The 26,411-nt window shown below is 42.7% G+C and overlaps 1 protein-coding gene across 23 annotated transcripts in view; it reads left to right on the top strand.

Annotated features, from left to right (window-relative positions):
- LOC139545899 (splicing regulator ARVCF-like) overlaps window positions 1-26,411 on the top strand; it is a 348,966-nt gene that overhangs the window by 284,432 nt on the left and 38,123 nt on the right. For 17 of the 23 annotated variants that reach the window (XM_071354098.1, XM_071354091.1, XM_071354085.1 and 14 more), the window contains 5 exons: window positions 2,120-2,303; window positions 11,373-11,490; window positions 11,717-11,888; window positions 14,467-14,484; window positions 15,170-15,241. In XM_071354098.1, coding sequence (XP_071210199.1) covers window positions 2,120-2,303; window positions 11,373-11,490; window positions 11,717-11,888; window positions 14,467-14,484; window positions 15,170-15,241 — 564 coding nt within the window. The remainder of the gene's footprint in view (window positions 1-2,119; window positions 2,304-11,372; window positions 11,491-11,716; window positions 11,889-14,466; window positions 14,485-15,169; window positions 15,242-26,411) is intronic. The other 6 variants (XM_071354099.1, XM_071354088.1, XM_071354084.1 and 3 more) reach the window with 2 other exon arrangements.

The following is a 26,411-nucleotide window of genomic DNA, read 5'->3' as shown; positions in this document are numbered from 1 at the left end:
ATCTGATATTTCTCAAGACACAGGTTTAATTTCTTTTCCCATTTTTCTGTGATTTGTAAATGTTTACTTCACTTAAGCTTCTCCTAGCATAGCTGCAAAACAAATGGCAAAGTGCATAAAATATACTGAATGGAAATATAAACGCAACATTTAAAGTGTTGGTCCCATGTTTCATGAGCTGAAATAAAAGATCCCAGAAATGTTCCATATGCACAAAAAGCTTATTTCTCTCAAATTTTGTGCACAAATTTGTTTACACCAGAGCTGTTTACTCCAGAGCTGTTGCCAGAGAATTTTATGTTCATTTCTCTACCTTAAGCCGCCTCCAATGTCATTTTAGAGAATTTGGCAGTACGTCCAAATGGCCTCACAGCCGCAGACCACGTGTAACCACGCCAGCCCAGGACCTCCACATCCAACCTCCACATCCGGGGGGGGCTCATTCTGATTGGCTGGGCCTGGCTCCCCAGTGGGTGGGCCTATGCCTTCCCAGGTCCACCCATGGCTGTGCCCCTGCCCAGACGTGAAATAGATTAGGGCCTAATGAATGTATTTCAACTGATTGATTTCCTTACATGAACTGTAACTGAGTAAAATCTTTGAAATTGTTGCATGTTGCGTTTATATTTTTGTTCAGTATATATTGCCCATAGTATGTCTCTCTCTCTATCTCTCTCTTTTAATTTCATTTAAATAAATGTTCAGTAGCAGTTGATTGCATTGTGCCTAATGTTGATTAATGTACTTCCAAAGATTGTGGATTGTTCCAGTAAGGGCTGTAGACTATCGTTGGCTGCTATTGGCTGCTTGTTGACCACCTGCTTGCTGTCACTAATTATCCATGGAATCTATAGTTGATTAAACACTGTGCCTGCTAACGTTTACTACCAGTGATGGAGGGCTGTTAACTATCATTGGCTACTTTTGGTGTGTTTACCGCTGGTTGTCAGAGCCAATGGGGTGATGCTAATGGGCCAGTGTTGGAGGTAATCAACCCAGCAGCCTCCCAGGCAGCCCAGTCTCCTGTTGTTCATGCGTGAGTGCCACAGTAACACGCCACTGACTTTTTTGAAAAAGTCAAATTAACCTCTAGCAATACGACATGGCTGTTCCCTTAGCGACACAGAGCTCAGTTCTGCCTATCAAGCAAGCTATGGTCCATGTTACCAGAGTGCTAAGGCCTTCAGTGCCTCATGGCCTTGCAGTGTTTAGGTAATGGAGTATGGAGGCCATTTTCAGTTGTAAGTACTTTACAGATGTACTTATTGTTGTTGGAGGGAAGTAGTGGTATTCTCAAACCACAAGTTAACCCCACGAGAGGGACAAAGGTATATTTAGATGTTATAGTGTGCAGTAAGCATGATCTGACAGCGGAAATATTGACCGTGTGGAAACTGTGTTGCTTGTGTGTGTATAGAAGATTTAGCTAAACGGTGTAGCTTCTAGCTGTAATTGTTGTCTGAGTAAGAAATAATCCCAGTGCCGAGGGAGCCCATACTTTCTGACCCCAGAATGAACAATTGTCTTACTATTCCTCCCCCACTAGGCCTTGTCCGGGGATGAGGGAGGAGGGGAACTGCAGTGAAGATAGTCAAAATAAAGACCCTGTGTGTGTAGGGGACTGTATGTGGACTTTGAAGTCATTCTATAATATTTTGTTTTCCACAAACCGAAAGGTCTTGCCCCGATACATCCTTTTGTTATGAAATCCCTCCTGATTCTCTATTTATTGCAATTGTTGCCAGGCTCCATGCCGGCTGTATTTATAAACCTCTCCTCATCGTGTGTGTGTGTCCTCCCCTCCCTCCCTCTCTCTGAGATTACAGAAAGTGCAGGCACAATGATTGAATTATAATCAGTGTGAGACACAGTAGTCTATCTCCTCACTGTGTGAGCGAAAACAGGACTTTGTTCTCACTGTGTTTTGTATGTTACTAGTTTCATTTTGCATGAATGGTTGTTCACTCAGATGTGAAAGTAATCAAAGAATGATCGTTTTTCCTTTCTCCCCTTCTCTTTCCTCCACATCCTCTCCCTCCATCCTCTCCTTTCCTCTCTCCCTCTACCTCTCTCCATCTCCCAATCACCACCTCCCCTCCCTCCCTCCTCCACTCCACAGGGACCCTGTGGAACCTGTCTTCCTATGAGCCTCTGAAGATGGTGATTATAAACCACGGACTGCAGACTTTGACCAACGAGGTCATCATCCCCCACTCAGGCTGGGAGCATGAGCCCAACGAGGACTCCAAACCTCGTGATGCAGAGTGGACCACCGTCTTCAAGAACACATCAGGATGTCTGAGGTAATAGCTTGCTTGAGGCCTACTACACACACACGCTCCTCTTAAAGGTACTTCCACCATAGTGAAGCAGATGAAAGATGGTTAAAGTAACACATCAGCAGGCCACCACTGCATATGGACTAGCCAGGCCACCACTCTCACTCCAGCACTTCACCTGAAGAGGCTATTCTCTGAATGACAGAGGGAGTTAAAAGACATTTTCCACCAGTGCATTTGATAATGAACAGATAAAAATCGATGGTCTCCTATGCTGCTGTGGCCATTAGCAGTGCTATTAACAGACCCCTGTACAGACAGCCTCAGGTTCCTTAGAGGCCATCCTAGCAACCTGATGCTTGATTAGGACTTCCGGGGCCACAAGGGCTTATCGCCATGGTTACCTCTCCCATAATGACATAAGCCATTTTAAATCCACGTCCCTTTCTCCCTGAGATAAAAGGTTGTGAGGGGTTGGAAGGGGTTGGGTTGGGTCGATTTGGACCGGAAGAAATTAGTGTGCAGATTTATAAAAATCTGATCACAGGTTGGTGAGAAAGTCCTGTTTTCCTCCTCAATTTATTCAAGGCTAGATGACATAATGCACAGCATCTAGTAGATAGCAACATTCTCCTCAATGTATTCCTGCTGTGGATTATTGTGTCCATAAACCTTTTCTCAATCGGAACACATTATCAAACTGTTGGTTAATTAGGAGACAAAAGTTAGCTAGTCCAGTATCTAGATACTGTCGTTCAAGACTACTGCCCTCATCTATTCAGCTGGCATACTGACTGACCTTGGTTGACCTTTTAGTGAAAGTGTTAAAACAGGAAGCCAGTGTTTGAGCCTGAGGGCTATGATATCAGCCAGCCCCCCCCCCCCCCCCCACACACACACAGGAGATAACAGACATCTCCTGTCTGAGATAACAAACAGTGAGTCTGGTCTGGTTGTCTGAGTTAAGCCAATAGTCCTCCAGGAGATAAGGTTGATAGGTGGGTTTGTTTCTCTGCTTTCTATCCCCACCAGTAAACTAGCCACGGCTGCTGTGTCCAACCTCAACTGGATCCCGCTGAGGAAGTCTCCAATATGTTGTAACACATGGGACTCCAGGAATTATGCTTGTGGATGGCCTCTCTAGTGCTATGGGGTCCTTTAGTGTTTCTAATAAAGATGTAGAAGCTACAATATCTTTATATTGGCTATGACTTATCTACCAGTGTCCATTTTGCCAAGTGGACTTTAAAATACTTCAGACAACTACCTAGTATTTTTTCCCTCTTTCTCTCGTCTCCTGTCGTGACTTGGGCCTTGTGTTTTGGCAGTATACCACCCTAGTGAAGCACCAAAAGATATCCTCTGTACCAGCTATACTGTATGTTGCCCCAGCCCCATCGAAGCCAACCCACAGTCCCTAATCCACTGCAGCTCAGCTCAGCAGTCAGTGCAGTCTGTTGGTCAGGATCCAAGTCAACACTTTCTACCAACCCCCTGCTGTTTTGGTCAAATGTAACCCATTCCAGATTAACCCATTCTTCTGTTTTGGTTCTCTCTCTCTCTCTCTCTCTCTCTCTCTCTCTCTCTCTCTCTCTCTCTCTCTCTCTCTATCTCTCTCTCTCTCTCTCTCTCTCTCTCTCTCTCTCTTTCTCTCTCTCTCTCTCTCTCGCTCTCGCTCTCGCTCTCGCTCTCGCTCTCGCTCTCGCTCTCTCTCTCTCTCTCTCTCTCTCTCTCTCTCTCTCTCTACCTGCTGTCGAGTACATCTCCATGGCAACTGTAACCAATGACACTCTCTGTTGCCTAGTAAGCTGGCCAGAGGCAGAAGCAGATTTGTGTGGAGATCTGCTGATGTATGGGAGATTGTGTTTACTCGTGCCTTGACAGAACTGCACATTTGCTGCTTAGGTCACTAATATGCTTTTTAGCATATTATTTCCTTTTGGGAGGATGAGGGTGTGAATATTCCTGCCTCTTGAAGACTGTGTTTGAGCATGAATGTACATGTATGTATGTGTGTGTGAGAGAGAGTGAGTTCTTTAAGCTGTGGTCTTCTGTAGCTTAGTTGGTAGAGCATGGCTCTTGAAAAGCCAGGATAGTGGGTTAAATTCCCAGGACCACCCAAAAGTCTCTTTTGATAAAAGCGTCTGCTAAATGGCCTATACAGTGGGAATCATAAGTATTCACCCCACTTGTATTTTTTTCAAATTTTGTTGTGTTACAAAGTGGGATTGAAATATATTTAATTGTGATTGTTTGTTATTGATCTACACAAAATACTTCATAATGTCAAAGTGAAAATAAAAAAATTCACATTTTTACAAATGTACTAAAATATAGTCATAAGTATTCACCTCCTTTGTTTAAAAAAGCCTAAATTAGTTCAGGAATAAAAGTTTGCTTAACAAATCACATAATAAGTTACCAGGACTTACTCTGTGTGAAATAATAGGGGTTGACATGATTTTTGAACGACTACCCCTTCATCTGTCCCCTATAAATACAACATCTGTTCAAGTATTGAATTTCAATCACAGATTCAAATACAAACACCAGGGAACTTTTCAAAAGCCTCAAAAAGGAGGGCAGTGATAGGGTAGATCGGTGACAATAAGAAATCAGACATTGAATGTCTCTTTTAAGGATGGTCAGGTTAATAATTGTGCTGTGGATGATGTATTAAACCACCCAGACACATTGAAGATACAGTTGTCCTTCTAAACTGAGCTGCAGGACATTAAGGAAACTGCTCAGGGATGTCATCATGAGGCCATTGGTGATTTTAAAACAATTCGATGACTATGATAGGAGAAAACTGAGGATGGATGAACAATGTTGTAGTGACTCCACAATAATTACCTAAATGACAGAGCAAAAAGAAGAATACAAATATACAGAATATAAACATTCCAAAACATACATCATGTATGCAACAAGGTACTAAAGTAATACTGCAAAAAAACACAGCAAAGGAATAGACTTTTTGGCCTAAAAGCAAAGCCTTGTGTTTGGGGCAAATCCAACTACACATCACTGAGTAAATACTTTCTTATTTTCAAGCATGGTGGTGGCTGCATCATGGTAGAGTGGGGAGTTTTTAAGGATAAAAAGTGATGGAGCTAAGCACATGCAAATCCTAAAGGAAAACCTGCTTCACCTTTACACCAGACACTGGGAGAGGAATTCACCTTTCAGCAGGAAAACAATAACCTACAACACAAGGCCAAATGTATATTGGAGCTGCTTACCAAGAAGACAGTGAATGTTCCTGAGTGGCCAAGTTACAGGTTTGACTTAAATCTGCTTGAGAATCTATGGCAATAATTGAACATATCTGTCTAGCAATGATCCTCAAAATCTGACTTTTGAAAAGAATAACGGGCAAATGTTGCACAATCCAAGTGTTCCAAAACTCTTAGAGACTTACCCAGATAGACTCACAGCTGTAATCGCTGCCAAAGGTGATTATAACATGTATTGACTCAGTGGGGGCGAATACTTATTTAATCAAGGTACAGTATATTAGTGTTTTATTTTTTCATTAATCTTAAAAAATATATACTTGTTCTTCCACCGTGACATTAGAGTATTTTGTGTAGATCATTGAAAAAAATGTCATTTGAATCCCTCTCTGAAACACAATAAAGCGTGAAGAAATCCAAGGGGGGTGAATACTTATGATACCCACTGTAATTTTTATATGTATTATGACCTTGTGATGAGGGACATGGTGGTGCCAGATGTCAGGACACTTCATCAGTCTCCACCAGGGAGGCTGTCTCTCTCTGACCCACTCCCAGAGGACAGCCTATTGTCCCTTTATGGCCACATGTCACCATGACTAACCCCTGGGACCGGGCAGTTGATATACGGGCCACACAATGGACACACAGACACACACACTCTCTCACACACCCTCACACAATTCTCTCTCACACACACCCTCACACATACAGATTGACATTGAAACACACACACATGCACAAATTGACACCCACAATAGATGTACTTTCTAGAAGTATCTTTGTATGTCGGCCCAAACATACACCTACTGTAAGCGCACACAAACAACCACACACACAACTCTTGTTGGATGCACCTTGGTGGCCGTTATGGGTGGAAGTGATTTCTCTGGGCCAAAAGGGATGTTTTATGACTTGGGAATAGAGGCCCAGATGGTCTGCGCTGTCTGCTTCTCTCCCATAGATTAGTTTTAATTAGGCCAAAGTGTGTAATGGCCCAGGCTCTACCTGAGATGAATGGAGTCTGCCCCAGAGACTGATTGCAAGTATGACTGTGTGTGTGTGTGTGTGTGTGTGTGTGTGTGTGTGTGTGTGTGTGTGTGTGTGTGTGTGTGTGTGTGTGTGTGTGTGTGTGTGTGTGTGTGTGTGTGTGTGTGTGTGTGTGTGTGTGTGTGTGTGTGTGTGTGTGTGTGTGTGTGTGTCATGCTGGCAGGGCACAAGGCTTTGACTGCCCCCCTCAACCCCTCCACAGTGGTGGCAGCCATCCTCCTCCAGGAGTTGCTGGGTGGTTGGTAATGTGATTATATGGCACAGAAAGGAAACATTCTTAAATGAAGTCCCCAGCGAGCCTGGCAGCTTCTGCTCTCTCTCCACAACTAAACTCTCTGAAAAGGCCTATACAGAGCCTCTTTGCAGGTTGTATTCACTCAAACTATAAGGAACAAAACTATAAACCAACATGTAAAGTGTTCGTCCCATGTTTCATGAGCTGAAATAAAAGATCCCAGAAATGTTTCATATGCACAAAAAACATATTTCTCTCAAACTTCGTGCACAAATTTGTTTACTGGCCCTGTTAGTGAGCATTTATCCTTTGCCAAGATAATCCATCCACCTGACAGGTGTGGCATATCAAGAAGCTGATTAAACAACACAATCATTACATAGGTGCACCTTGTGCTGTGGACAATAAAAGGCGTCTCTAAAATGTGCAGTTTTGTCACACAACACAATGTCACAGATGTCTCAAATTTTGAGGGAGCGTGCATTGGCATACGGACTGAAGGAATGTCCACCAGAGCTGTTGCCAGAGAATTGAATATTCATTTCTCTAACAAAAGCCGCCTCCAATGTCGTTTTAGAGAATTTGGCAGTACATCCATCCAGCCTCACAACCAAAGTCCACTTGTATGGCGTCGTGTGGGGGCGAGTGGTTTGCTGACGTCAACGAGTGCACCATGGTGGCAGTGGGGTTATGGTATGGGCAGGCATAATCTACGGACAACTAACACAACAGCATTTTATCGATGGCAATTTGAATGCATAGAGATACCGTGACAAGATCCTGAGGCCATTCATCTGCCGCCATCACCTCATGTTTCAGCATGATAATGCATGGCCTCATGTCGCAAGAATTTGTACAAAATTCCTGGAAGCTGAAAATGTCCCAGTTCTTCCATGGGCTGCATACTCACCAGACATGTCACCCATTGAGCGCGTTTGGGATGCTCTGGATCGACGTGTATGGCGGCGTGTTCCAGTTCCCGACAATATCCAGCAACTTCGCACAGCCATTGAAGAGGAATTAAGATGGCGACGACAGAGATGGCCGCCTCGCTTCGAGTCCTTAGTAAACTATGCAGTATATTGTTTTTTACATTGTTAGCCCAGAAAATCTTAAGCGTTATTTCATACAGCCGGAAAAAAATATTGGATATAAGAGTGACGTCAACTTACCAACATTACGACCAGGAATACGACTTTCCCAAAGTGGATCCTTTGTTCGGACCACTACCCAGGACAGTGGATCTAATCCTCAAAGCCTACCCAAAACAACGTCGCCGCAGACGGAGCGGCTTCCTGGTCAGGCTCCGTAGGTGTGCACACCGCCCACCACTTCTGAGTATACTACTCGCCAATGTCCAGTCTCTTGACAAAAGGTGAAATTAGAGCAAGGGTTGCCTTCCAGAGAGACATCAGAGATTGTAACATTCTCTGTTTCACGGAAACATAACTCTCTCGAGATACGTTGTCGGAGTCGGTTCAGCCACCAGGCTTCTTCATGCGTCGCGCCGATAGATATAAAAACCTCTCTGGGAAGAAGAAGGATGGGGGTGTCTGCTTCATGATTAACGACTCATGGTGTAATCTCAACAACATAGAGGAACTCAAGACCTTCTGCTCACGCGACCTAGAATTCTTTACAATCAAATGCCGGCCATATTATCTCCCAAGAGAATTCTTGTCAGTTATCGTCATGGCTGTGTATAAACCCCCTCAAGCAGACACCACGATGGCCCTGAAGGAACTTCACTGAACTCTATGTAAATTGGAAACCATATATCCTGAGGCTGCATTTATTGTAGCTGTGGATTTTAACAAAGCAAATTTGAGAACAAGTCTACCTAAATTCTATCAACATATTTATTGCAGCACTCGCGCAGGCAATACACTGGATCACTGCTACTCTAACTTCCATGATGCATACAAGGCCCTCCCTCGCCCTCCCTTTGGCAAATCTGACCACGACTCCATCTTGCTCCTACCGTCTTATAGACAGAAACTCAAACAGGATGTACCTGTGACTAGAACCATTCAACGCTCGCTGGTCTGACCAATCGGAATCCATGCTTCAAGATTGTTTGGATCATGCGGACTGGGAAATGTTCTGAGCAGCCTCAGAGAATAACATCGATCTATACACTGATTCATTGAGTGAGTTTATAAGGAAGTGCGTTGGAGATGTTATACCCACTGTGACTATTAAAACCTACCCTAACCAGAAACCGTGGATGGATGGCGGCATTCGCGCAAAACTGAAAGTGCGAACACCGACATCGACATCTAGCTTCCAGACAAATTAAACACCTTCTTTGCCCGCTTTGAGGATAATACAGTGCCACCGTCACAGCCTGCTAACAAGGACCCCCCCTCCTTCTCCGTGGCCGAGGTGAGTAAGACATTTAAACATGTTAACCCTCGCAAGGCTGCTGGCCCAGACGGCATCCCTAGCCACATCCTCAGAGCATGCACAGACCAGCTGGCTGGTGTGTTTACGGACATATTCAATCGCTCCCTATCCCAGTCTGCTGATGGCCACCATTGTTCCTGTACCCAAGAAGGCAAAGATAACTGAACTAAATGACTACCGCCCCGTAGCACTCATTTCTGTCATCATGAAATGCTTTGAGAGACTAGTCAAGGATCATATCACCACCACATTACCTGCCACCCTAGACCCACTTCAGTTTGCATACCGCCCCAACAGGTCCACAGACGATGCAATCGTCATCACACTGCACACAGCCCTATCCCATCTGGACAAGAGGAATACCTATGTAAGAATGCTGTTCATTGACTACAGCTCAGCATTCAACACCATAGTACTCTCCAAGCTCATCATCAAGCTGGAGGCCCTGGGTCTCAACCCCGCCCTGTGCAATTGGGTACTGGACTTTCTGATGGGCCGCCCCCAGGTGGTGAAGGTAGGAAACAACTCCACTTTGCTGACCCTCAACACTGGGGCCCCACAAGGGTGCGTTCTCAGCCACCTCCTGTACCCCCTGTTGACCCATGACTGCGTGGCCGTGCACGCCTCCAACTCAATGATCAAGTTTGCAGATGACACAACAGTAGTGGGCTTGATTACCAACAACGACGAGACAGCCTACAAGGAGGACGTGAGGGCACTCGGAGTGTGGTGTCGGGAAAACAACCTCTCACTCAACGTCAACAAAACAAAGCAGATGATCGTGGACTTCAGGAAACAGCAGAGGGAACGACCCCATATCCACATCGAAGGGACAGTAGTGGAGATGGTGTAAAGTTTTAAGTTCCTTGGCACATCACAGACCAACTGAAATGGTCCACCCACACAGACAGTGTGGTGAAGAAGGTGCAATAGTGCCTCTTCAACCTCAGGAGGCTGAAGAAATTTGGCTTGTCACCTGAAACCCTGACAAACTTTTACAGATGCACAATCGAGAGCATCCTGTCGGGCTATATCACCGCCTGGTACGGCAACTGCACCACCCTCAACCGCAAGGCTCTCCAGAGGGTCTGCACACCGCATTACCGGGGGCAGACTACCTGTCCTCCAAGACACCTACAGCACCCGATGTCACAGGAAGGCCAAAAAGATAATCAAGGACAATAACCACCCGAGCCACTGCCTGTTCACCCCGCTACCATCCAGAAGGCGAGGTCAGTACAGGTGATCAAAGCTGGGACCGAGAAACTGAAAAACAGCTTCTATCTCAAGGCCATCAGACTGCTAAACAGCAATCACTAACTCAGAGAGGCTGCTGCCTCCATAGAGACTCATATCACTGGCCACTTTAATAAATGGATCACTAGTCACTTTAAACAATGCCACTTTAATAATGTTAACATATCTCACATTACTCATCTCGTATGTATATAATGTACTTTATACCATCTATTGCACCATGCCTATGCCGCTCATCCATATATTTATATGTACATATTCTTTTCCTCCCTGTAGATTTGTGTGTATTAGGTAGTTGTTGGAGCGTTGTTAGATTACTTGTTAGATATTACTGCACTGTCGGAACTAGAAGCACAAGCATTTCGCTACACTCGCATTAACATCTGCTAACGATGTGTATTTGACCAATACGATTTGATTTGATATGGAGTGGGACAACATTCCACAGACCACAATCAACAACCTGATCAACCCTATGCGAAGGAGATGTGTCGTGCTGCATGAGGCAAATGGTGGTGACACCAGATACTGACTGGTTTTCTGTTCCTTGCCTCTACCTTTTTTTTAAGTGACCAACAGATGCAAATCTGTATTCCCAGTCATGTGAAATCCCTAGATGAAGGCCTAATTTATTTATTTTAATGAACTGATTTTATTATATGAACTGTAACTCAGTAAAATATTTGTTGTTGCATGTTGTGTTTATATTTTTGTTCAATTTACATTAGTCTGATTTGGAATGAAGAATCCGCAAGTACCATTTGCAAGTCTGCCAATCTGTTTATATTCTTGAGGCTTTTTAATGAAATGCTTTTGGTCTTTAAAACATGTGGTTGTTTTCTGTGTCTCTGACCTGTGAATCTCTGTCTCTTTAACCTCCCTGTCTCTCTGCCTTCTCTACCCCAGGAATGTGAGTTCGGACGGGGCCGAGGCAAGGCGCAGACTAAGGGAGTGTGAGGGGCTTGTGGATGCTCTGCTGCACGCCCTGCAGTCAGCTGTGGGCAAGAAAGACATGGACAACAAGGTGAGCCTCCAAAACGACCGATATTGCTATATCTGCATTGTCAATATGTTCTATGTTCATAGGAGACATTTAATACCGTGGTTGCAGATCTCTTAACTGCTGAGTTTTGCTTTTCTCTATCTAATTTCCTAGCAAATAACCAGTTCCTTTCATATGATATTGCTTGATCAATCTGTATAGGTTGAATTGACATTGTCCCTCCCTCTACCTCTATCCCCCCCACCAGTCTGTGGAGAACTGTGTGTGTATCATGAGGAACCTGTCTTACCACGTTCACAAAGAGATCCCAGGTGCAGAGAAGTTCACAGACCCGTCCGTTCTGCAGGCCCCGGGCTCTGCGGGCCCTCAGAGGAAGAAGAAGGATGACGCAGGCTGCTTTGGAGGGAAGAAGGCCAAAGGTAAGAGGACAAAACAGAGGGAGACTGGCGAGACATAGGCCCAGTCCCAAGACATAGGCCCAGTCCCAAAATGTAGGCCCAGCTTCAAAACGTAGGCCCAGCTTCAAAATGTAGACTCAGTCCCAAAACGAGTCTCGTCCATGGACCGCCAGTGATGGCTGATCTGTAGGAAGCACCTATTAACAACAATACAGAAAAAGTTCTCACTTTTCTCCTTATCTGGCATTCAGTTACAATGGAATCTAAACCTGTATGCTATTTGCAAAATGGGACATGTCCGTTTGTATAGTTAACTGTATGTATCCAGGCCTATCACACAGTTTTTCAGCTCTTTAGAGCTCTATTTACCTAATTTAGCCCAGAGCTGTTTCTCCCTAGACAGTTACAGTATTTAGTATAGGCTACCTCTGGTCCTAAACAGATACAGAATGTAATTCGTATATATTTGCTACCTCTCAATCACTGGCTGACTAATCGCTGAACAACAAGCAGAGCTCCCTCTCCCACAACAAATAATGATGGAAATTAATAACTTAGCCAATGATGTGACACCCAATTTCACTGACCTTTCACCCCTCAGGGTCCAAAGGGGGACATCACTGATTTAGAGGCCAAGAAAGCACTGGAGCATGTGTCTAAAAGTGTGTGTGTTTACAGATGAATATCATAGATGGCAATCTCAAACGAATTAGCCAGTCGGCTTCTATTGTACATAGCAGTTAATGAGGTGTGTTTAGCCTTCGCAGGCCCTGGAGGTGTACTTTGAAGGAGAGAGAGCCTACATTAAAAAAGCTAAACATGGCCCTATAAAACCAGCATGAGTGCTGGAAGGGGAGTCAGATCTTTCAGGAGAGCTGTTTAGACAACACAGTCTTTCCCAGCAATTAGTTACATGATAAACGCTCTAAATTACCCCCCCGAATTCTGACACTTGCCATTAAAGCCATTACCATGAACAGACACTTCAGGCCAACTTATTTAGTGAATGCTAATGGTTGCTTTTTGCGTTTCTCTTTTTATTCTTGATTCCTGTATTCCTGTGCTGTTATGTGTGGCTGGCTTAGTGCCTTGTGTGGCAGTGACTGACCCTCTCTCTCCTCGTTTGTGGCACTACAGTGTAGTGATACACACACGCACATTGGTTTTACTATCCAAATGGGGACCAAAAAATGTAGTCCCATCCAAAATTATATTTTCCCTAACCTTAACCCCAAACCCCTAACCCTAAAACTAAACCTAACCCTAATTCCTAATCCTAACCCTAACCGTAACCCTAACCCCTAAGCCTAAAATACCGACGAAATGTCCCCAAATTTTCCTTGTTTTACTATTCTTCTGAGGACTTTTGGAACACAAATGGATACTAAAGTTAGACCACACACCTCTTTCTCTATAATGAGCCGAGCACACTGACACCACAGCCTCTTTGAACACTGTCCCAAAAGAATACCTGTGGAGTGCTAATGGGATTTACTCTCCGCTTGTCTCCTTTTAACCTATATACTTGTTTCTTTCCTTATATTCTCCCACTCTCTCTCTTGCTCTCTTTCTTTCCCTCTGCCTCTTAGTGCTGAGCGATTAAAACCAGTTAACTGTAACTAAATGTAATGGAAAATGTAATCTACGTAATTCCCAAAAGTAATTATTTGTCATGAGAGTGCCATAAACAATGAGTAGTAATGCGGCTTACTCCAAGAAAGGATAAAATCTCACCTTTCTGGTCATTTCTGGATTTCGTCAGACAGCTCTGCAGCTAGCCTAGCTAAATAAGATGACTAAAGACAGAACAGTATGGGGAGTACAGAGATTACGTTGTCTGGTTGTTTGGCTGCTACTGCTTAAACACAGATGAGATGATGACTTTAAGGTTTCACAAATAATACAATTATAAAATAAAAACAAAGGAATATACACAACTGAAATATTATATTATTTCATAGTCATTTCCAATTTTTCCATTGATGTCTACCCAATGTGGACCTGACAGAGAAGGGAATATTTTCTATGTTTTGGCAATTGAATGTTCAATATTTTTGGCTGTGGAACTTCCATTAAAAAGCTCAAAAATAAGGGTAATGTCATTATTTCATAATGCATATAATGTTTAAAAGAATAATTGAAACCGAAATCGTAAACTGTGGTAGTTTTGTAAGACTCTAACCGAAACTGAACCGACAAAGAAAAGCACTAATCGCTCAGCACTACTGCCTCTATTTCTCCTTTCCCTCCCTTGCTTTCTTTCTAACATACACCCTCTCTCTCTCTCTCTCTCTCTCTCTCTCTCTCTCTCTCTCTCTCTCTCTCTCTCTCTCTCTCTCTCTCTCTCTCTCTCTCTCTCTCTCTCTCTCTCTCTCTCTCTCTCTCTCTCTCTCTCTCTCTCTCTCTCTCTCTCTCTCTCTCTCTCTCTCTCTCTCTCTCTCTCCCCCTCCCTCCCTCCCTCAAATGTACAGCCCCAAGTTGACTGAAGTGTTTACTTGTTATTGTCACCTCTAATCCTCACAACCTATTTTATCATTTACTCTTCTCTTCTCCCTGCTTGTGTTTTTGGCATTGCTGCTGCTTCCTTGGCTAACTATAGAGGAATGGTTTAATCAAGGTGAGTGTCCTCATGTCTTGACTCAGCACACCCTCTCACCCCTTCCCTTATAGCTACTGTAGCATTAGCAGTTTGGGTCTCCTCCAAAAAGTTTGAAGGACTTCACGTGTTTCCACCCTTTAATTGCTGCACCCTTACTGTAGTTCTACCTCTTTCATCATGCCCCCCAACGTCATGGTGTTAGTAATCCAAACCTAGCCTAATCTCGGGGGTAGAGGTAGGGGAGGGCCAGGTAAGACGGGTAAGTCTGGGTAGTGAAAAAGAACTTGGGCTCTAGTTTTTAGTCCCAGCTTTAGACTGCAGTGCAGTTTCCCCTCATCCTGCTGGTAAGTTCTGTTTGAAATGTTAAAGGTTGAATCTCACATAGTGACATAGGCATGTCCCCTCCCTGTTGAGGATATTGATGGAGAGAGGTTCATTAGCTGGCCCTTGTGTAGTCACCTGGCTCCATTACCCTCCCTGCATTATTAAAGGGGATTCCCACCTGCCATCTCTGGGAAGGGCTACTACTAGACTTGTGTGTGCAGTGATGCATGTTTCTGTGTGCGTGTGTCTGTGCATGCATGCGTGTGTGTGTTCATCTGCGCGTGTGTGGTCCTGCATCGTCTCTAGGATATTGTCAGTGAACTCTGTCAGGTTGTCTCTGAATGTGGCATTTATATATGTTCTCTCTGGCTCTATCCAGCCAGAAAAAACGGCGAGAATGACAAAAACTACGATACGCTGGATCTACCCAAGCGCACAGAACCCACAAAAGGTAGGCTTGTTCTGTCAATGAGGTTTACTTAGTACAACTTCAACCTGTCGTTCCTTTTCTTGTCACTGAAAGGGAGAATATCCCAAATCCATGACTGCCATTGACTTTCTGTCAAATGTTATTTAAAGAGAAATGACCAAATTAGCCTTGTTTTGACAAAAATGCTACCAAGAAATACATTGGCTTATCGTGGATGGTTTGGTCTGACTGGAAGGATGTCAAGTGTTGCACTTGCTTACACATGCTAGAGTGGCATAGGGTGCCATTTCGTTACTTCTTAAATTGCCACCTTGACAGTTGACTGCTGCTGATTTGATGTCATTAGCTAGGTTGATATGATAACAACGCTTTTGCTAGCAGAGCTCCCAGGCCTTTTGTGAAGCACTCCCAAGCATTTGAGCTGCTTGACATGAGAGTTGAATAGCAGCCAATGTTTCTGTAGCCTATGAGTTTCAGGGACACAACTAGTTACAAGGCCAGCTAGTCCCCTCCTATTTCAGCAGTGTTGGAACAGTGTTGATGGGTGTAAATGGCTGATTCTGGGTTCAGGCAGACAGACAGGCAGACAGCTATTGGCCAGCAGCAGATTTGTAGATGGTGTAAGCAAGTGGGTCACCTGGGCCTGTGAGGTAAAGCAGCTGTGTAGGAAGTGAGTCTCTTCCAGCCTCTCTACTGTCAAACCTGGCTAGGATTAACCAGGCCCACTATAGATACAGAACCTGAGAGGACCAACAGACTGTTGCAGTACTCCCCTCCCTTTAGCTGAGCTAGCACCAGACTCAAAGATTCATCTTCCCAAGTATTTATATGTCTATAGGCCTACTTTAAGAGTCAACTGATACTCGAAGCAATGTCTTATCTAAATTGTTTACTTATAACATGAGTCCCTACATGTACTGCTTATTTCTAATACACTTGAGGAATGTTATGCCACGATGAAACGGTTTGCTGTACTGCTGTACTGTTTTACCATCTGGAGCTTTTGATACAATAAATATAGGTTGTTTACTGTTGTACTGTTCCTTCTACTGATTTAATGAGTACTTGTCTTGTGTCTCTGTGCAGAAACATTTCCATCTTCGCCCTTTTCTCCTCGCCTTTCCAAAGAATAAACACCTCAACCAGTTGCTACAGTCAAACAACTTTGGCATGCAGCCACCACAACAAATCTCTTTGCTGTGGTCTGCCTTTGTGGGTGTTTGCTTGTGTGTGTTTGTTTGTGTGTGTGTGCGCACCTGTGTTTTTCTGTCTGCATATAGCAGTTGAGAGAGATATGTGTGTATATTGTGGGCTGAGGATATTCACACATCAGTGCCATCATCATGTCTAATGGCAACCATTCAGTCAATAGCACTTCCTGTGTGGCTACAATTAGCCACATTAGCAAGGTAAAGTGGGCCTCTTATTAAACTAGATTACAATTAATTGCGGTGCTTTACGGAGGTAAGCCGATTCTGCCTCCTTTTTATCACTCTAAAATCAAGTAAGCAGAAGAGCTGTGAGGAGGATAATTAGCATGTTCAATAGGCTGCACTCACTGGAAGTGCTAGGCACCCTAGGCTAGCTGCAACACAGGCTGCGCACACTAGGCTAGCTGCAACACAGGCTGGACTCACTGGTAGTGCTAGGCATGCTAGGCTAGCTGTAACACAGGCTGCGCTCACTGGTAGTGCTAGGCATGCTAGGCTAGCTGCAACACAGGCTGCGCTCACTGGAAGCGCTAGGCACACTAGGTTAGCTGCAACACTGGCTGCACTCACTAGAAAGTAGCAATTGGCTAGCTGCAATTTGATCAAGTTTCAATGGCACACAATTGCGTCACTTCTGTGTTTTCATCTAGGGATATAGTGTTGAGATGATGCGTGTTTGGGAGAGCAGTTGCTGTATTTCATGCATGAGGATGAAAACATGATTTTTTTGGTGTTTACCTGTATTACATATACATGATGTAAATGTGGTGTGAAGTAAACGGATTAACTTGATGACACAGGTAAAGCTACGGTGACTCTAAGTATGTCAAACTTGGATTATTGCTCAACTGAATTAATCATTTTATAGTAGCTACAGTAGTAGGATGGCAGCTGTAGTCTACGCATGATAATTCAAATAGGATATTACACTCACCTACACTGTTTATTTGTCTATGATAATCCTGTGTACTGTGGATGTACTTTCACTTACAGTACATGTTAGTTTATCTGTGTAAATTCAGTGTATTTCCCCCTTGTTTATTTTAGAGAATGTGGGGATAGGGCAGCTCTTCTCCCCAAAATGCACTGGCGGAGCTGAAATAACAGGGAAAGATTTGTGGGAGATTTCATGTTTATTTCATCCCTGATTTGTTGTCAACATCACTTACCAACATGCAGGAGTCTATAATTACGGTAATACCCAGCATGAGATATAGGGCTCCAGCAGTGTATTGAAACACGAACTCACTCACACATACACACACACTAGTAGTGATTGGTCTGCACCCGGATGAGGGCGTGGAGGAAGATGTTATGGACATGAATCATTTCAGGGACATAATTTTGAATTCACTATGAGTTTGTTATTCTGTGTATAACTAATTGTCCCTGCCTGATTGCACTATAAAGAGGTGCTGTTGATAGAACATAGATCATTAAAGGACTTCCAAAGTTCCTGTTATTGCATTATTCATGGTCCCTGAGAGGAGAACAGAGGCGCTGGAACTCTGAAAGAAGAAAGCATTTCATTAGGGAGAGAGAGAGTGTGTCAGCCAGCAAGATGATGGAACACTCACCCCAACGTTAATTGAAACGGCACAACGTTAAACCTTTTGCTTTGAGGAAAGGTCGTGTGTGTGTGTGTGTGCGTGTGCGTGTGCGCGTGCGCGTGCGTGTACGTGTGTGTGTCAGAGAGCAGAGGGAAATCGCTTCAAAAGAAAACAGTTTTCTTTTGGGTTGTTTCTTCAGTACCGGATGTGTGGGGAGAGAGAGAGGCAGCAGAGTGGAATGATGCAGTTTTGAAAAAGCAGAAACAGTCTTGAGTCAAGTATTAAACCCCTTTGTTTTGGCAAGCCTAAATAAGTTCAGGGGTAAAAAAAATATTAACAACTCACATAATAAATTGCATGCAATAATAGTGTTAAACATGATTTTTTAACGACTACCTCATCTCTGTACTCTACACATAGAATTACCTGTAAATTCCCTCAGTCGAGCAGTGAATTTCAACCTCATATTCAACCACAAAACCAGGGAGGTTTTTGTAATGCCTCGCAAAAAATGGCACCTATTGGTAAATGCATTTTTTAAAATGTTTAAAGCAGACATTGAATATCCCTTTGAGCATGGTGAAGCGATTAATTACACTTTGAAATTGTATTTGTATTTATTAGGGATCCCCATTAGCTGCCAAGGCAGCAGCTACTCTTCTTGCGGTCCAAACACACCAAAGCACCCACATTACATATAAAACAAAACATATAACAGTGAACTATGTTTGTACTGAATGAGCTAAAGATAGAACAGTACATCATATAACATCCCTACACCATCACATATTCACAACACAAAATATTCAATACTACCATACAACAATATCACAATGTGTGCGTATCCATGTCTGCACCTTTGTGTAGTTAATGGTGTATCAATACACCCAGTCACTACAAAGATACTAAGTCTTCCGAACTCAGTTGCCGTAGAGGAAGGAAAATGCTCAGGGATTTCATCATGAGGCCAATGGTGACTATAAAACAGTTGTAGTTACTCTACAACATTGTAGTTACTCCACAATACTAACCTAAATGACAGAGTGAAAAGAAGGAAGCCTGTACAGAATAAAAATATTCCAAAACATGCATCCTGTTTGCGATAAGGCACTAAAGTAAAACTGCAAAAAAATTGTTATGTCCTGAATACAAAGCCTTATGTTTGTATTTGTATTTATAATGGATCCCCATTATGGATCCCCATCAGCCACTCTTCCAGGGGCCCAGCAAAATTAAGGCAGTTATAAAAACAATTAACATTACAATACATTCACAACACTTCTCACAACATATTAAGTGTTTTCCCTCAGGCCCCTACTCTACTACCACATATCTACAACACAAAATCCATGTGTACGTGTGTATATAGTACTTAAGTTATCGTCAAATCAAATCAAATTTTATTGGTCACATACACATGGTTAGCAGATGTTAATGCGGGTGTAGCGACAGTGCAGTAATATCTAACAAGTAATCTAACAAATTCACAACGACTACTTTATACACACAATGTAAGGGTATGGAATAAGAATATGTATATATAAATATATGGATGCGTGAAGGTCGAGTGGCATAGGCAAGATGCAATAGATGGTATAAAATACAGTATATACATATGTCGTGTCTTTGGCTTTGCCGGATTAATTGCTATGACATGCTATTCTTTTTATTATTTTTTTAATTTTTTTATTTTATCCCCTTTTCTCCCCAATTTTCGTGGTATCCAATCGCTAGTAATTACTATCTTGTCTCATCGCTACAACTCCCGTACGGGCTCGGGAGAGACGAAGGTCGAAAGCCATGCGTCCTCCGAAGCACAACCCAACCAAGCCGCACTGCTTCTTAACACAGCGCGCCTCCAACCCGGAAGCCAGCCGCACCAATGTGTCGGAGGAAACACCGTGCACACGCCCCCCTCGGTTAGCGCGCACTGCGCCCGGCCCGCCACAGGAGTCGCCGGAGCGCGATGAGACAAGGATATCCCTACCGGCCAAACCCTCCCTAACCCGGACGACGCTAGGCCAATTGTGCGTCGCCCCACGGCCATCACAAAGCCCTGACCTCAATCCTATAGAAAATGTATGGGCAGAACTGAAAAAGCGTGTGCTAGCAAGGAGGCCTACAGACCTGACTCGGTTACACCAGCTCTGTCAGGAGGAATGAGCCAAAATTCACCCAACTTATTGTGGGAAGCTTGTGGAAGGCTACCCAAAACGTTTGACCCAAGTTAAACAATTTAAAGGCAATCCTACCAAATACTAATTGAGTGTATGTAGGGACGGGACTGAGACAGGTAATGGCGGACTGAACGTAGTTATGTAGAGCACCTCAAGTTAAAAACGTAATATTCAATATTGGCAAGTTAGACTAAATATTAGCACTATACAATCTGGTGGGTGATAATCTTCAATCTTGTAACGCTCGTCTTCGGGTGAAAGTGAGGAGGACCAAAGCGCAGCGTGGTATGTTTCCATATTTATTGGAATACTTATTTTAACACGAACAAAAAAACAACAAACCGACAAACAACACTTAACACTGGTACACTGAAACAGGAACAATCACCCACAAACAAACAGTGAGAACAGCCTACCTAAATATGGTTCTCAATCAGAGGAAACGTAAAACACCTGCCCCTGATTGAGAACCATATCAGGCTAGTTGACAACCCTAAACCAAACATAGAAACACATAACATAGAATGCCCACCCAGCTCACGTCCTGACCAACTAAACAAGGCAAAACAAAGGAAATAAGGTCAGGAACGTGACACATCTGGATAATAACACAAAACAAATCTTAAGACTAGAGAAATGTATCGACAAATATTACGAAAAAAGCAACACCCAAACATGACAGAGAGTAAGACAGGGGAACCGATGAACACTAACCACGCTGCGCTTTGGTCCTCTCCTTCCACCGACGACAACCGTTACAATTGCAGAACGGCGTAAAGTTCTGTATCCAATTTTCAAGGAAAATAGATTAAAAGGGAAATGAGTAGCTCTCGTCGTCGATAAACAATATATTGATAACCATTTGTTCAGAGACACAAAGACTACTCCATGGCTACAGTGGGGAGAACAAGTATTTGATACACTGCCGATTTTGCAGGTTTTCCTACTTACAAAGCATGTAGAGGTCTGTAATTTTTATCATAGGTACACTTCAACTGTGAGAGACGGAATCTAAAATCCAAATCCAAAAATCCAGAAAATCACATTGTATGATTTTTAAGTAATTAATTTGCATTTTATTGCAAGACATAAGTATTTGATCACCTTCCAACCAGTAAGAATTCCGGCTCTCACAGACCTGTTAGTTTTTCTTTAAGAATCCCTCCTGTTCTCCACTCATTACCTGTATTAACTGCACCTGTTTGAACTCGTTACCTGTATAAAAGACACCTGTCCACACACTCAATCAAACAGACTCCAACCTCTCCACAATGGCCAAGACCAGAGAGCTGTGTAAGGACATCAGGGATACAATTGTAGACCTGCACAAGGCTGGGATGGGCTACAGGACAATAGGCAAGCAGCTTGGTGAGAAGGCAACAACTGTTGGCGCAATTATTAGAAAATGGAAGAAGTTCAAGATGACGGTCAATCATCCTCGGTCTGGGGCTCCATGCAAGATCTCACCTCGTGGGGCATCAATGATCATGAGGAAGGTGAGGGATCAGCCCAGAACTACACGGCAGGACCTGGTCAATGACCTGAAGAGAGCTGGGACCACAGTCTCAAAGAAAACCATTAGTAACACACTATGCCGTCATGGATTAAAATACTGCAGCGCACGCAAGGTCCCCCTGCTCAAGCCAGGGCATGTCCAGGCCCGTCTGAAGTTTGCCAATGACCATCTGGATGATCCAGAGGAAGAATGGGAGAAGGTCATGTGGTCTGATGAGACAAAAATTGAGCTTTTTGGTCTAAACTCCACTCGACGTGTTTGGAGGAAGAAGAAGGATGAGTACAACCCCAAGAACACCATCCCAACCGTGAAGCATGGAGGTGGAAACATCATTCTTTGGGGATGCTTTTCTGCAAAGGGGACAGGACGACTGCACCGTATTGAGGGGAGGATGGATGGGGCCATGTATCGCGAGATCTTGGCCAACAACCTCCTTCCCTCAGTAAGAGCATTGAAGATGGGTCGTGGCTGGGTCTTCCAGCATGACAACGACCCGAAACACACAGCCAGGGAAACTAAGGAGTGGCTCCGTAAGAAGCATCTCAAGGTTCTGGAGTGGCCTAGCCAGTCTCCAGACCTGAACCCAATAGAAAATCTTTGGAGGGCGCTGAAAGTCCGTATTGCCCAGCGACAGCCCCGAAACCTGAAGGATCTGGAGAAGGTCTGTATGGAGGAGTGGGACAAAATCCCTGCTGCAGTGTGTGCAAACCTGGTCAAGAACTCCAGGAAACGTATGATCTCTGTAATTGCAAACAAAGGTTTCTGTACCAAATATTAAGTTCTGCTTTTCTGATGTATCAAATACTTATGTCATGCAATAAAATGCAAATTAATTACTTAAAAATCATACAATGTGATTTTCTGGATTTTTGTTTTAGATTCCGTCTCTCACAGTTGAAGTGTACCTATGATAAATATTACAGACCTCTACATGCTTTGTAAGTAGGAAAACCTGCAAAATCGGCAGTGTATCAAATACTTGTTCTCCCCACTGTATTTAAAAAAATTACAAAGTTCTTATAGACGAGGAAAATAATGAAACACAATTCTAGCCCGGTTATGGATTGTAATAATACAATAAAAAATATAGCTTTTCTATATATCTTCAAATATAACTAATTGGAACACAAAAGCACTAATTCAACATGGTGAAGATAAAAACTCAGTAAACAGAAGGCACAGTATGTGTGGATGGTGTGGTGTGTGTGTTTTATTTCTGTTTGGGAAAGTGTGGCGTTGAGTGAGAAAGGAAATGGTTGCATATCCCAGAACCAATGTATTGCTGTGAGCGCGGGTGTGAGAGAGAGCTTTCAATGTTGTTCAGACGATGGAAATACTTTTTTACAATGAATTATATGTCTTATTTATTTATTTATTGTCCTATCATGGTGGAACAGGGTTTTAAAATAAATTATACATTTAATGTATTTATTGTCCTATCATGGGGAACTACATTTTTAAGATAAATTATATATCTAATTTATTTATTAATGGTCCTGTATTGATGGAACGGTCCACAACCCTATACCCTAGACACCCACCTGAACGACCTAGATACTAAGGAGAAGTCCCTATCTGTTTTATGGGCCTGCTGTAAGCGGCCTGTATGCAGCCAAAATGCGGTCAGAGACCTAGAGCAGCACTGCCCCCTCAAGATTCTGAGCCTGCTTGGCAAGGTTGGTCCTGCAAAGCCAAAGCCCCCTAAAGGGAGAGCATATTATACAAGGACATTCTCAAAGCTGCTAATGAGAACCTTGAAGACCTTGTACCTAGCCGGTGGGGATTCCGGTGAGGTGCCCCCACCCAGGCAGTGGCAGTGCTGGCAACACTAGCTGCAGTAACCCATGGGGAGGGGGTCACACTCGGACATTCAGAGAGGGGGTATATTATTGTGGCCCTGGTGGCACAAAATCAAACGTCTGACTGCATGGAGATGCTTGGGAATATGGTCACTACGGGGGACCGTGTTGTGGGTGTTTCAGGGAAAAGGTGTACATTTGACCTCCATCATCTAGGACGTGACAATGGTTAATAAAATCTCTCCATTTCTGCCCATTTTTTTTGTACGGTCTTACAGGCCTTCTCATACAGCTGCAACTGTATATGCATTCGTAAATCAAGACCTTTCTTGAGTTGGACTCTGGGATGGTGTAACTGTTGAGAATGTGAGCCTATGGTTGTGGGGGGGGGGGAGTGTTGAGTGTGTATGTGGGTATCCCACAACTGTTGCGAAGGAGTAAAAGATGTTAGGGACAATATAGGATGATTCACAAGAATTGTTTGCTAATATAATAATTGCTTGCAATAATGTCATTTTGCTAATGGCGAGACTGGTGAGAGGTAAAATCCTTTGCATAAGTTGCCTACATTACTACAAATATTAATAGCTAATTATGGAAATTAAGAAACAGGATTTTAAAAATATATATATATTTTTTGATTGCTATATATAGTACAAATTGAGTTGAGGGCGATGGAAATGCATTTGGTGGTTGATCTACTTCTGTTCTGTAAATGGCACTGTGTGCTCTTTTTGAAGGATGGATCCCAGTCTTTTCAGGGCTATGGGATACAGGGGGTCGGGGGTGGTCTGCTGGGCATTGGGATGACAACCCAACTCGGGATGAGGAGGGCTTTTAGCGGGTGGAATAGTGGGGACCAATTGGAGGTTTACTTAGTAGCAATGCAAATATCATGGTACAGCTATATAGACACTCAATCATCATGTTACTTTTTAATGGTATGTTTACAAACATATATTTTGATAAATAGAATTGAAAGTTGTATCTCATTATGGTAAGTGGTGAAATAAGTATAGCCAGTTACAACTGTAATGGCTTAGCAGATAATAAGAAAAGACAATCAGTATTTACCTGGCTAAAAGAGAAGGAATATAATATCTATTGTTTACAGGAAACCCATTCAACAATTTTAGATGAAGTTTTGTGGGAAAGGGACTGGTGGGGTGAAATATATTTCTCCCGTGGGCAAAGACATTCAAAAGGGGTGATGGTTTTAATTAACAGTCATTTTTATCCAAATTTGCAAATTGTCCAAACAGATCATCAAGGTAGATGGATTATTTTAAATATGTTATAGAACAATAAATACATATGGCTTATTAACCTATACGGTCCAAATAATAATGATCCAAGCTTCTTTGAAAATATATATACGAATTTATCAACTCTACAAGCAACATTAGACTCTATTATTATGGTGGGAGATTTTAATACGGTCTTAAATACCTCTCTGGACCGGAAAGGAAATCACACTACAAACTATCACTCTCAGGCACTTAAGGAAATCATGAATGTCATGGATATATTGGAATTAGTGGATATATGGAGACTTAAATACCCTGACCTAGTGACATATACATGGCGGAGGCTTAATCAAGCTAGTCGTCTTGACTACTTTCTTATGCCATTCTCTCTGCCACCAAAAGTTTTAAAAAGTGTTGATAGGGGACAGAATGCGGTCGGATCATCACATAATTGGCATATATATTACTCTTACAGAATTTCCACGTGGGCGAGGATATTGGAAATGTAATCAAAGCCTACTAGATGATAAATTGTTTAGGACAGAAGAATGTATAACTGACATTTTCAGACATAACATAGGTACAGCAGATCCCCTTATTGTATGGGACTCTTTTAAATGTGCATTTAGAGGCCGTGCAATTCAGTATTCATCTATAAAACAAAAGCAATTTCGATCAAAAGAGTCCATTTTAACAAAGGAAATTGAAGGACTAACAGTACAGTTAGATAGCAATAGAAACTGTACCATAGAGGCACAGAAGAAGTTAGAGGAAAATCAAAAAGAAATGGAGGAACTTATTCAAGAAAGATCCAGTGTAATATATTATAAAAAATAAAGCGAGCTGGATGGAATATGGGGAAAAATGCACCAAATTATTTTTCAATCTTCAATATAGAAATGCTACCAAAATGTTTTATTGAAACTTGTTACAAATAATGGAGTCACGCATGATTCACCGAATGATATTTTGAAAGAGGAAGTAAAGTACTTGTTTTCGTTTCAGTCTCCTCCATCTCCACTAACTGAAACTAATTGTATGGATTTGTTTCCTAATAATAATGTAAAATTAACATCTGTACAGAAAGACTCATGTGAAGGCCAAATTACAGAAGAGGAACTTCTTAATGCAATTAAAGCCTTTAAGGCTGGGAAAACTCCAGGGCTGGATGGCATACCAGTGGAGGTATACAAAACTTTTTTTTTATGTACTCAGAGGACCATTATTAGCATGTTTTAACCACTCCTATATAAATGGTAGATTATCAGACACGCAACAAGAAGGTCTGATATCATTATTATTGAAACAGGACCCAAGTGGTAAATATAAAGATCCAGTCCATTTAAAAAATTGGAGACCTCTTACACTTTAGTGTTGAGATGCAAAAATCCTAGAAAAATGCTTGCCGCATAGAAATAAAAAAGTATTGTCAGATATTATTCATCCTAATCAGACAGGTTTTTTACATGGGCGATACATTGGAGATAATATAAGACAAGTACTGGAAACAATAGAACACTATGAAATATCAGGGACACCAGGACTGGTTTTCATTGCTGATTTTGAAAAGGCTTTTAATAAAGTACGACTGGCGTTTATATATAAATGCCTAGAATATTTCAATTTTGGGGAATCTCTTATAAAATGGGTTAAAGTTATGTATACAGTGGGGAGAACAAGTATTTGATACA

Source organism: Salvelinus alpinus, chromosome 19 (genome assembly GCF_045679555.1).
Source record: "Salvelinus alpinus chromosome 19, SLU_Salpinus.1, whole genome shotgun sequence".
In the NCBI taxonomy this organism is placed as follows: domain Eukaryota; kingdom Metazoa; phylum Chordata; class Actinopteri; order Salmoniformes; family Salmonidae; genus Salvelinus; species Salvelinus alpinus.
This window is presented reverse-complemented; position numbering and strand designations above follow the sequence as displayed.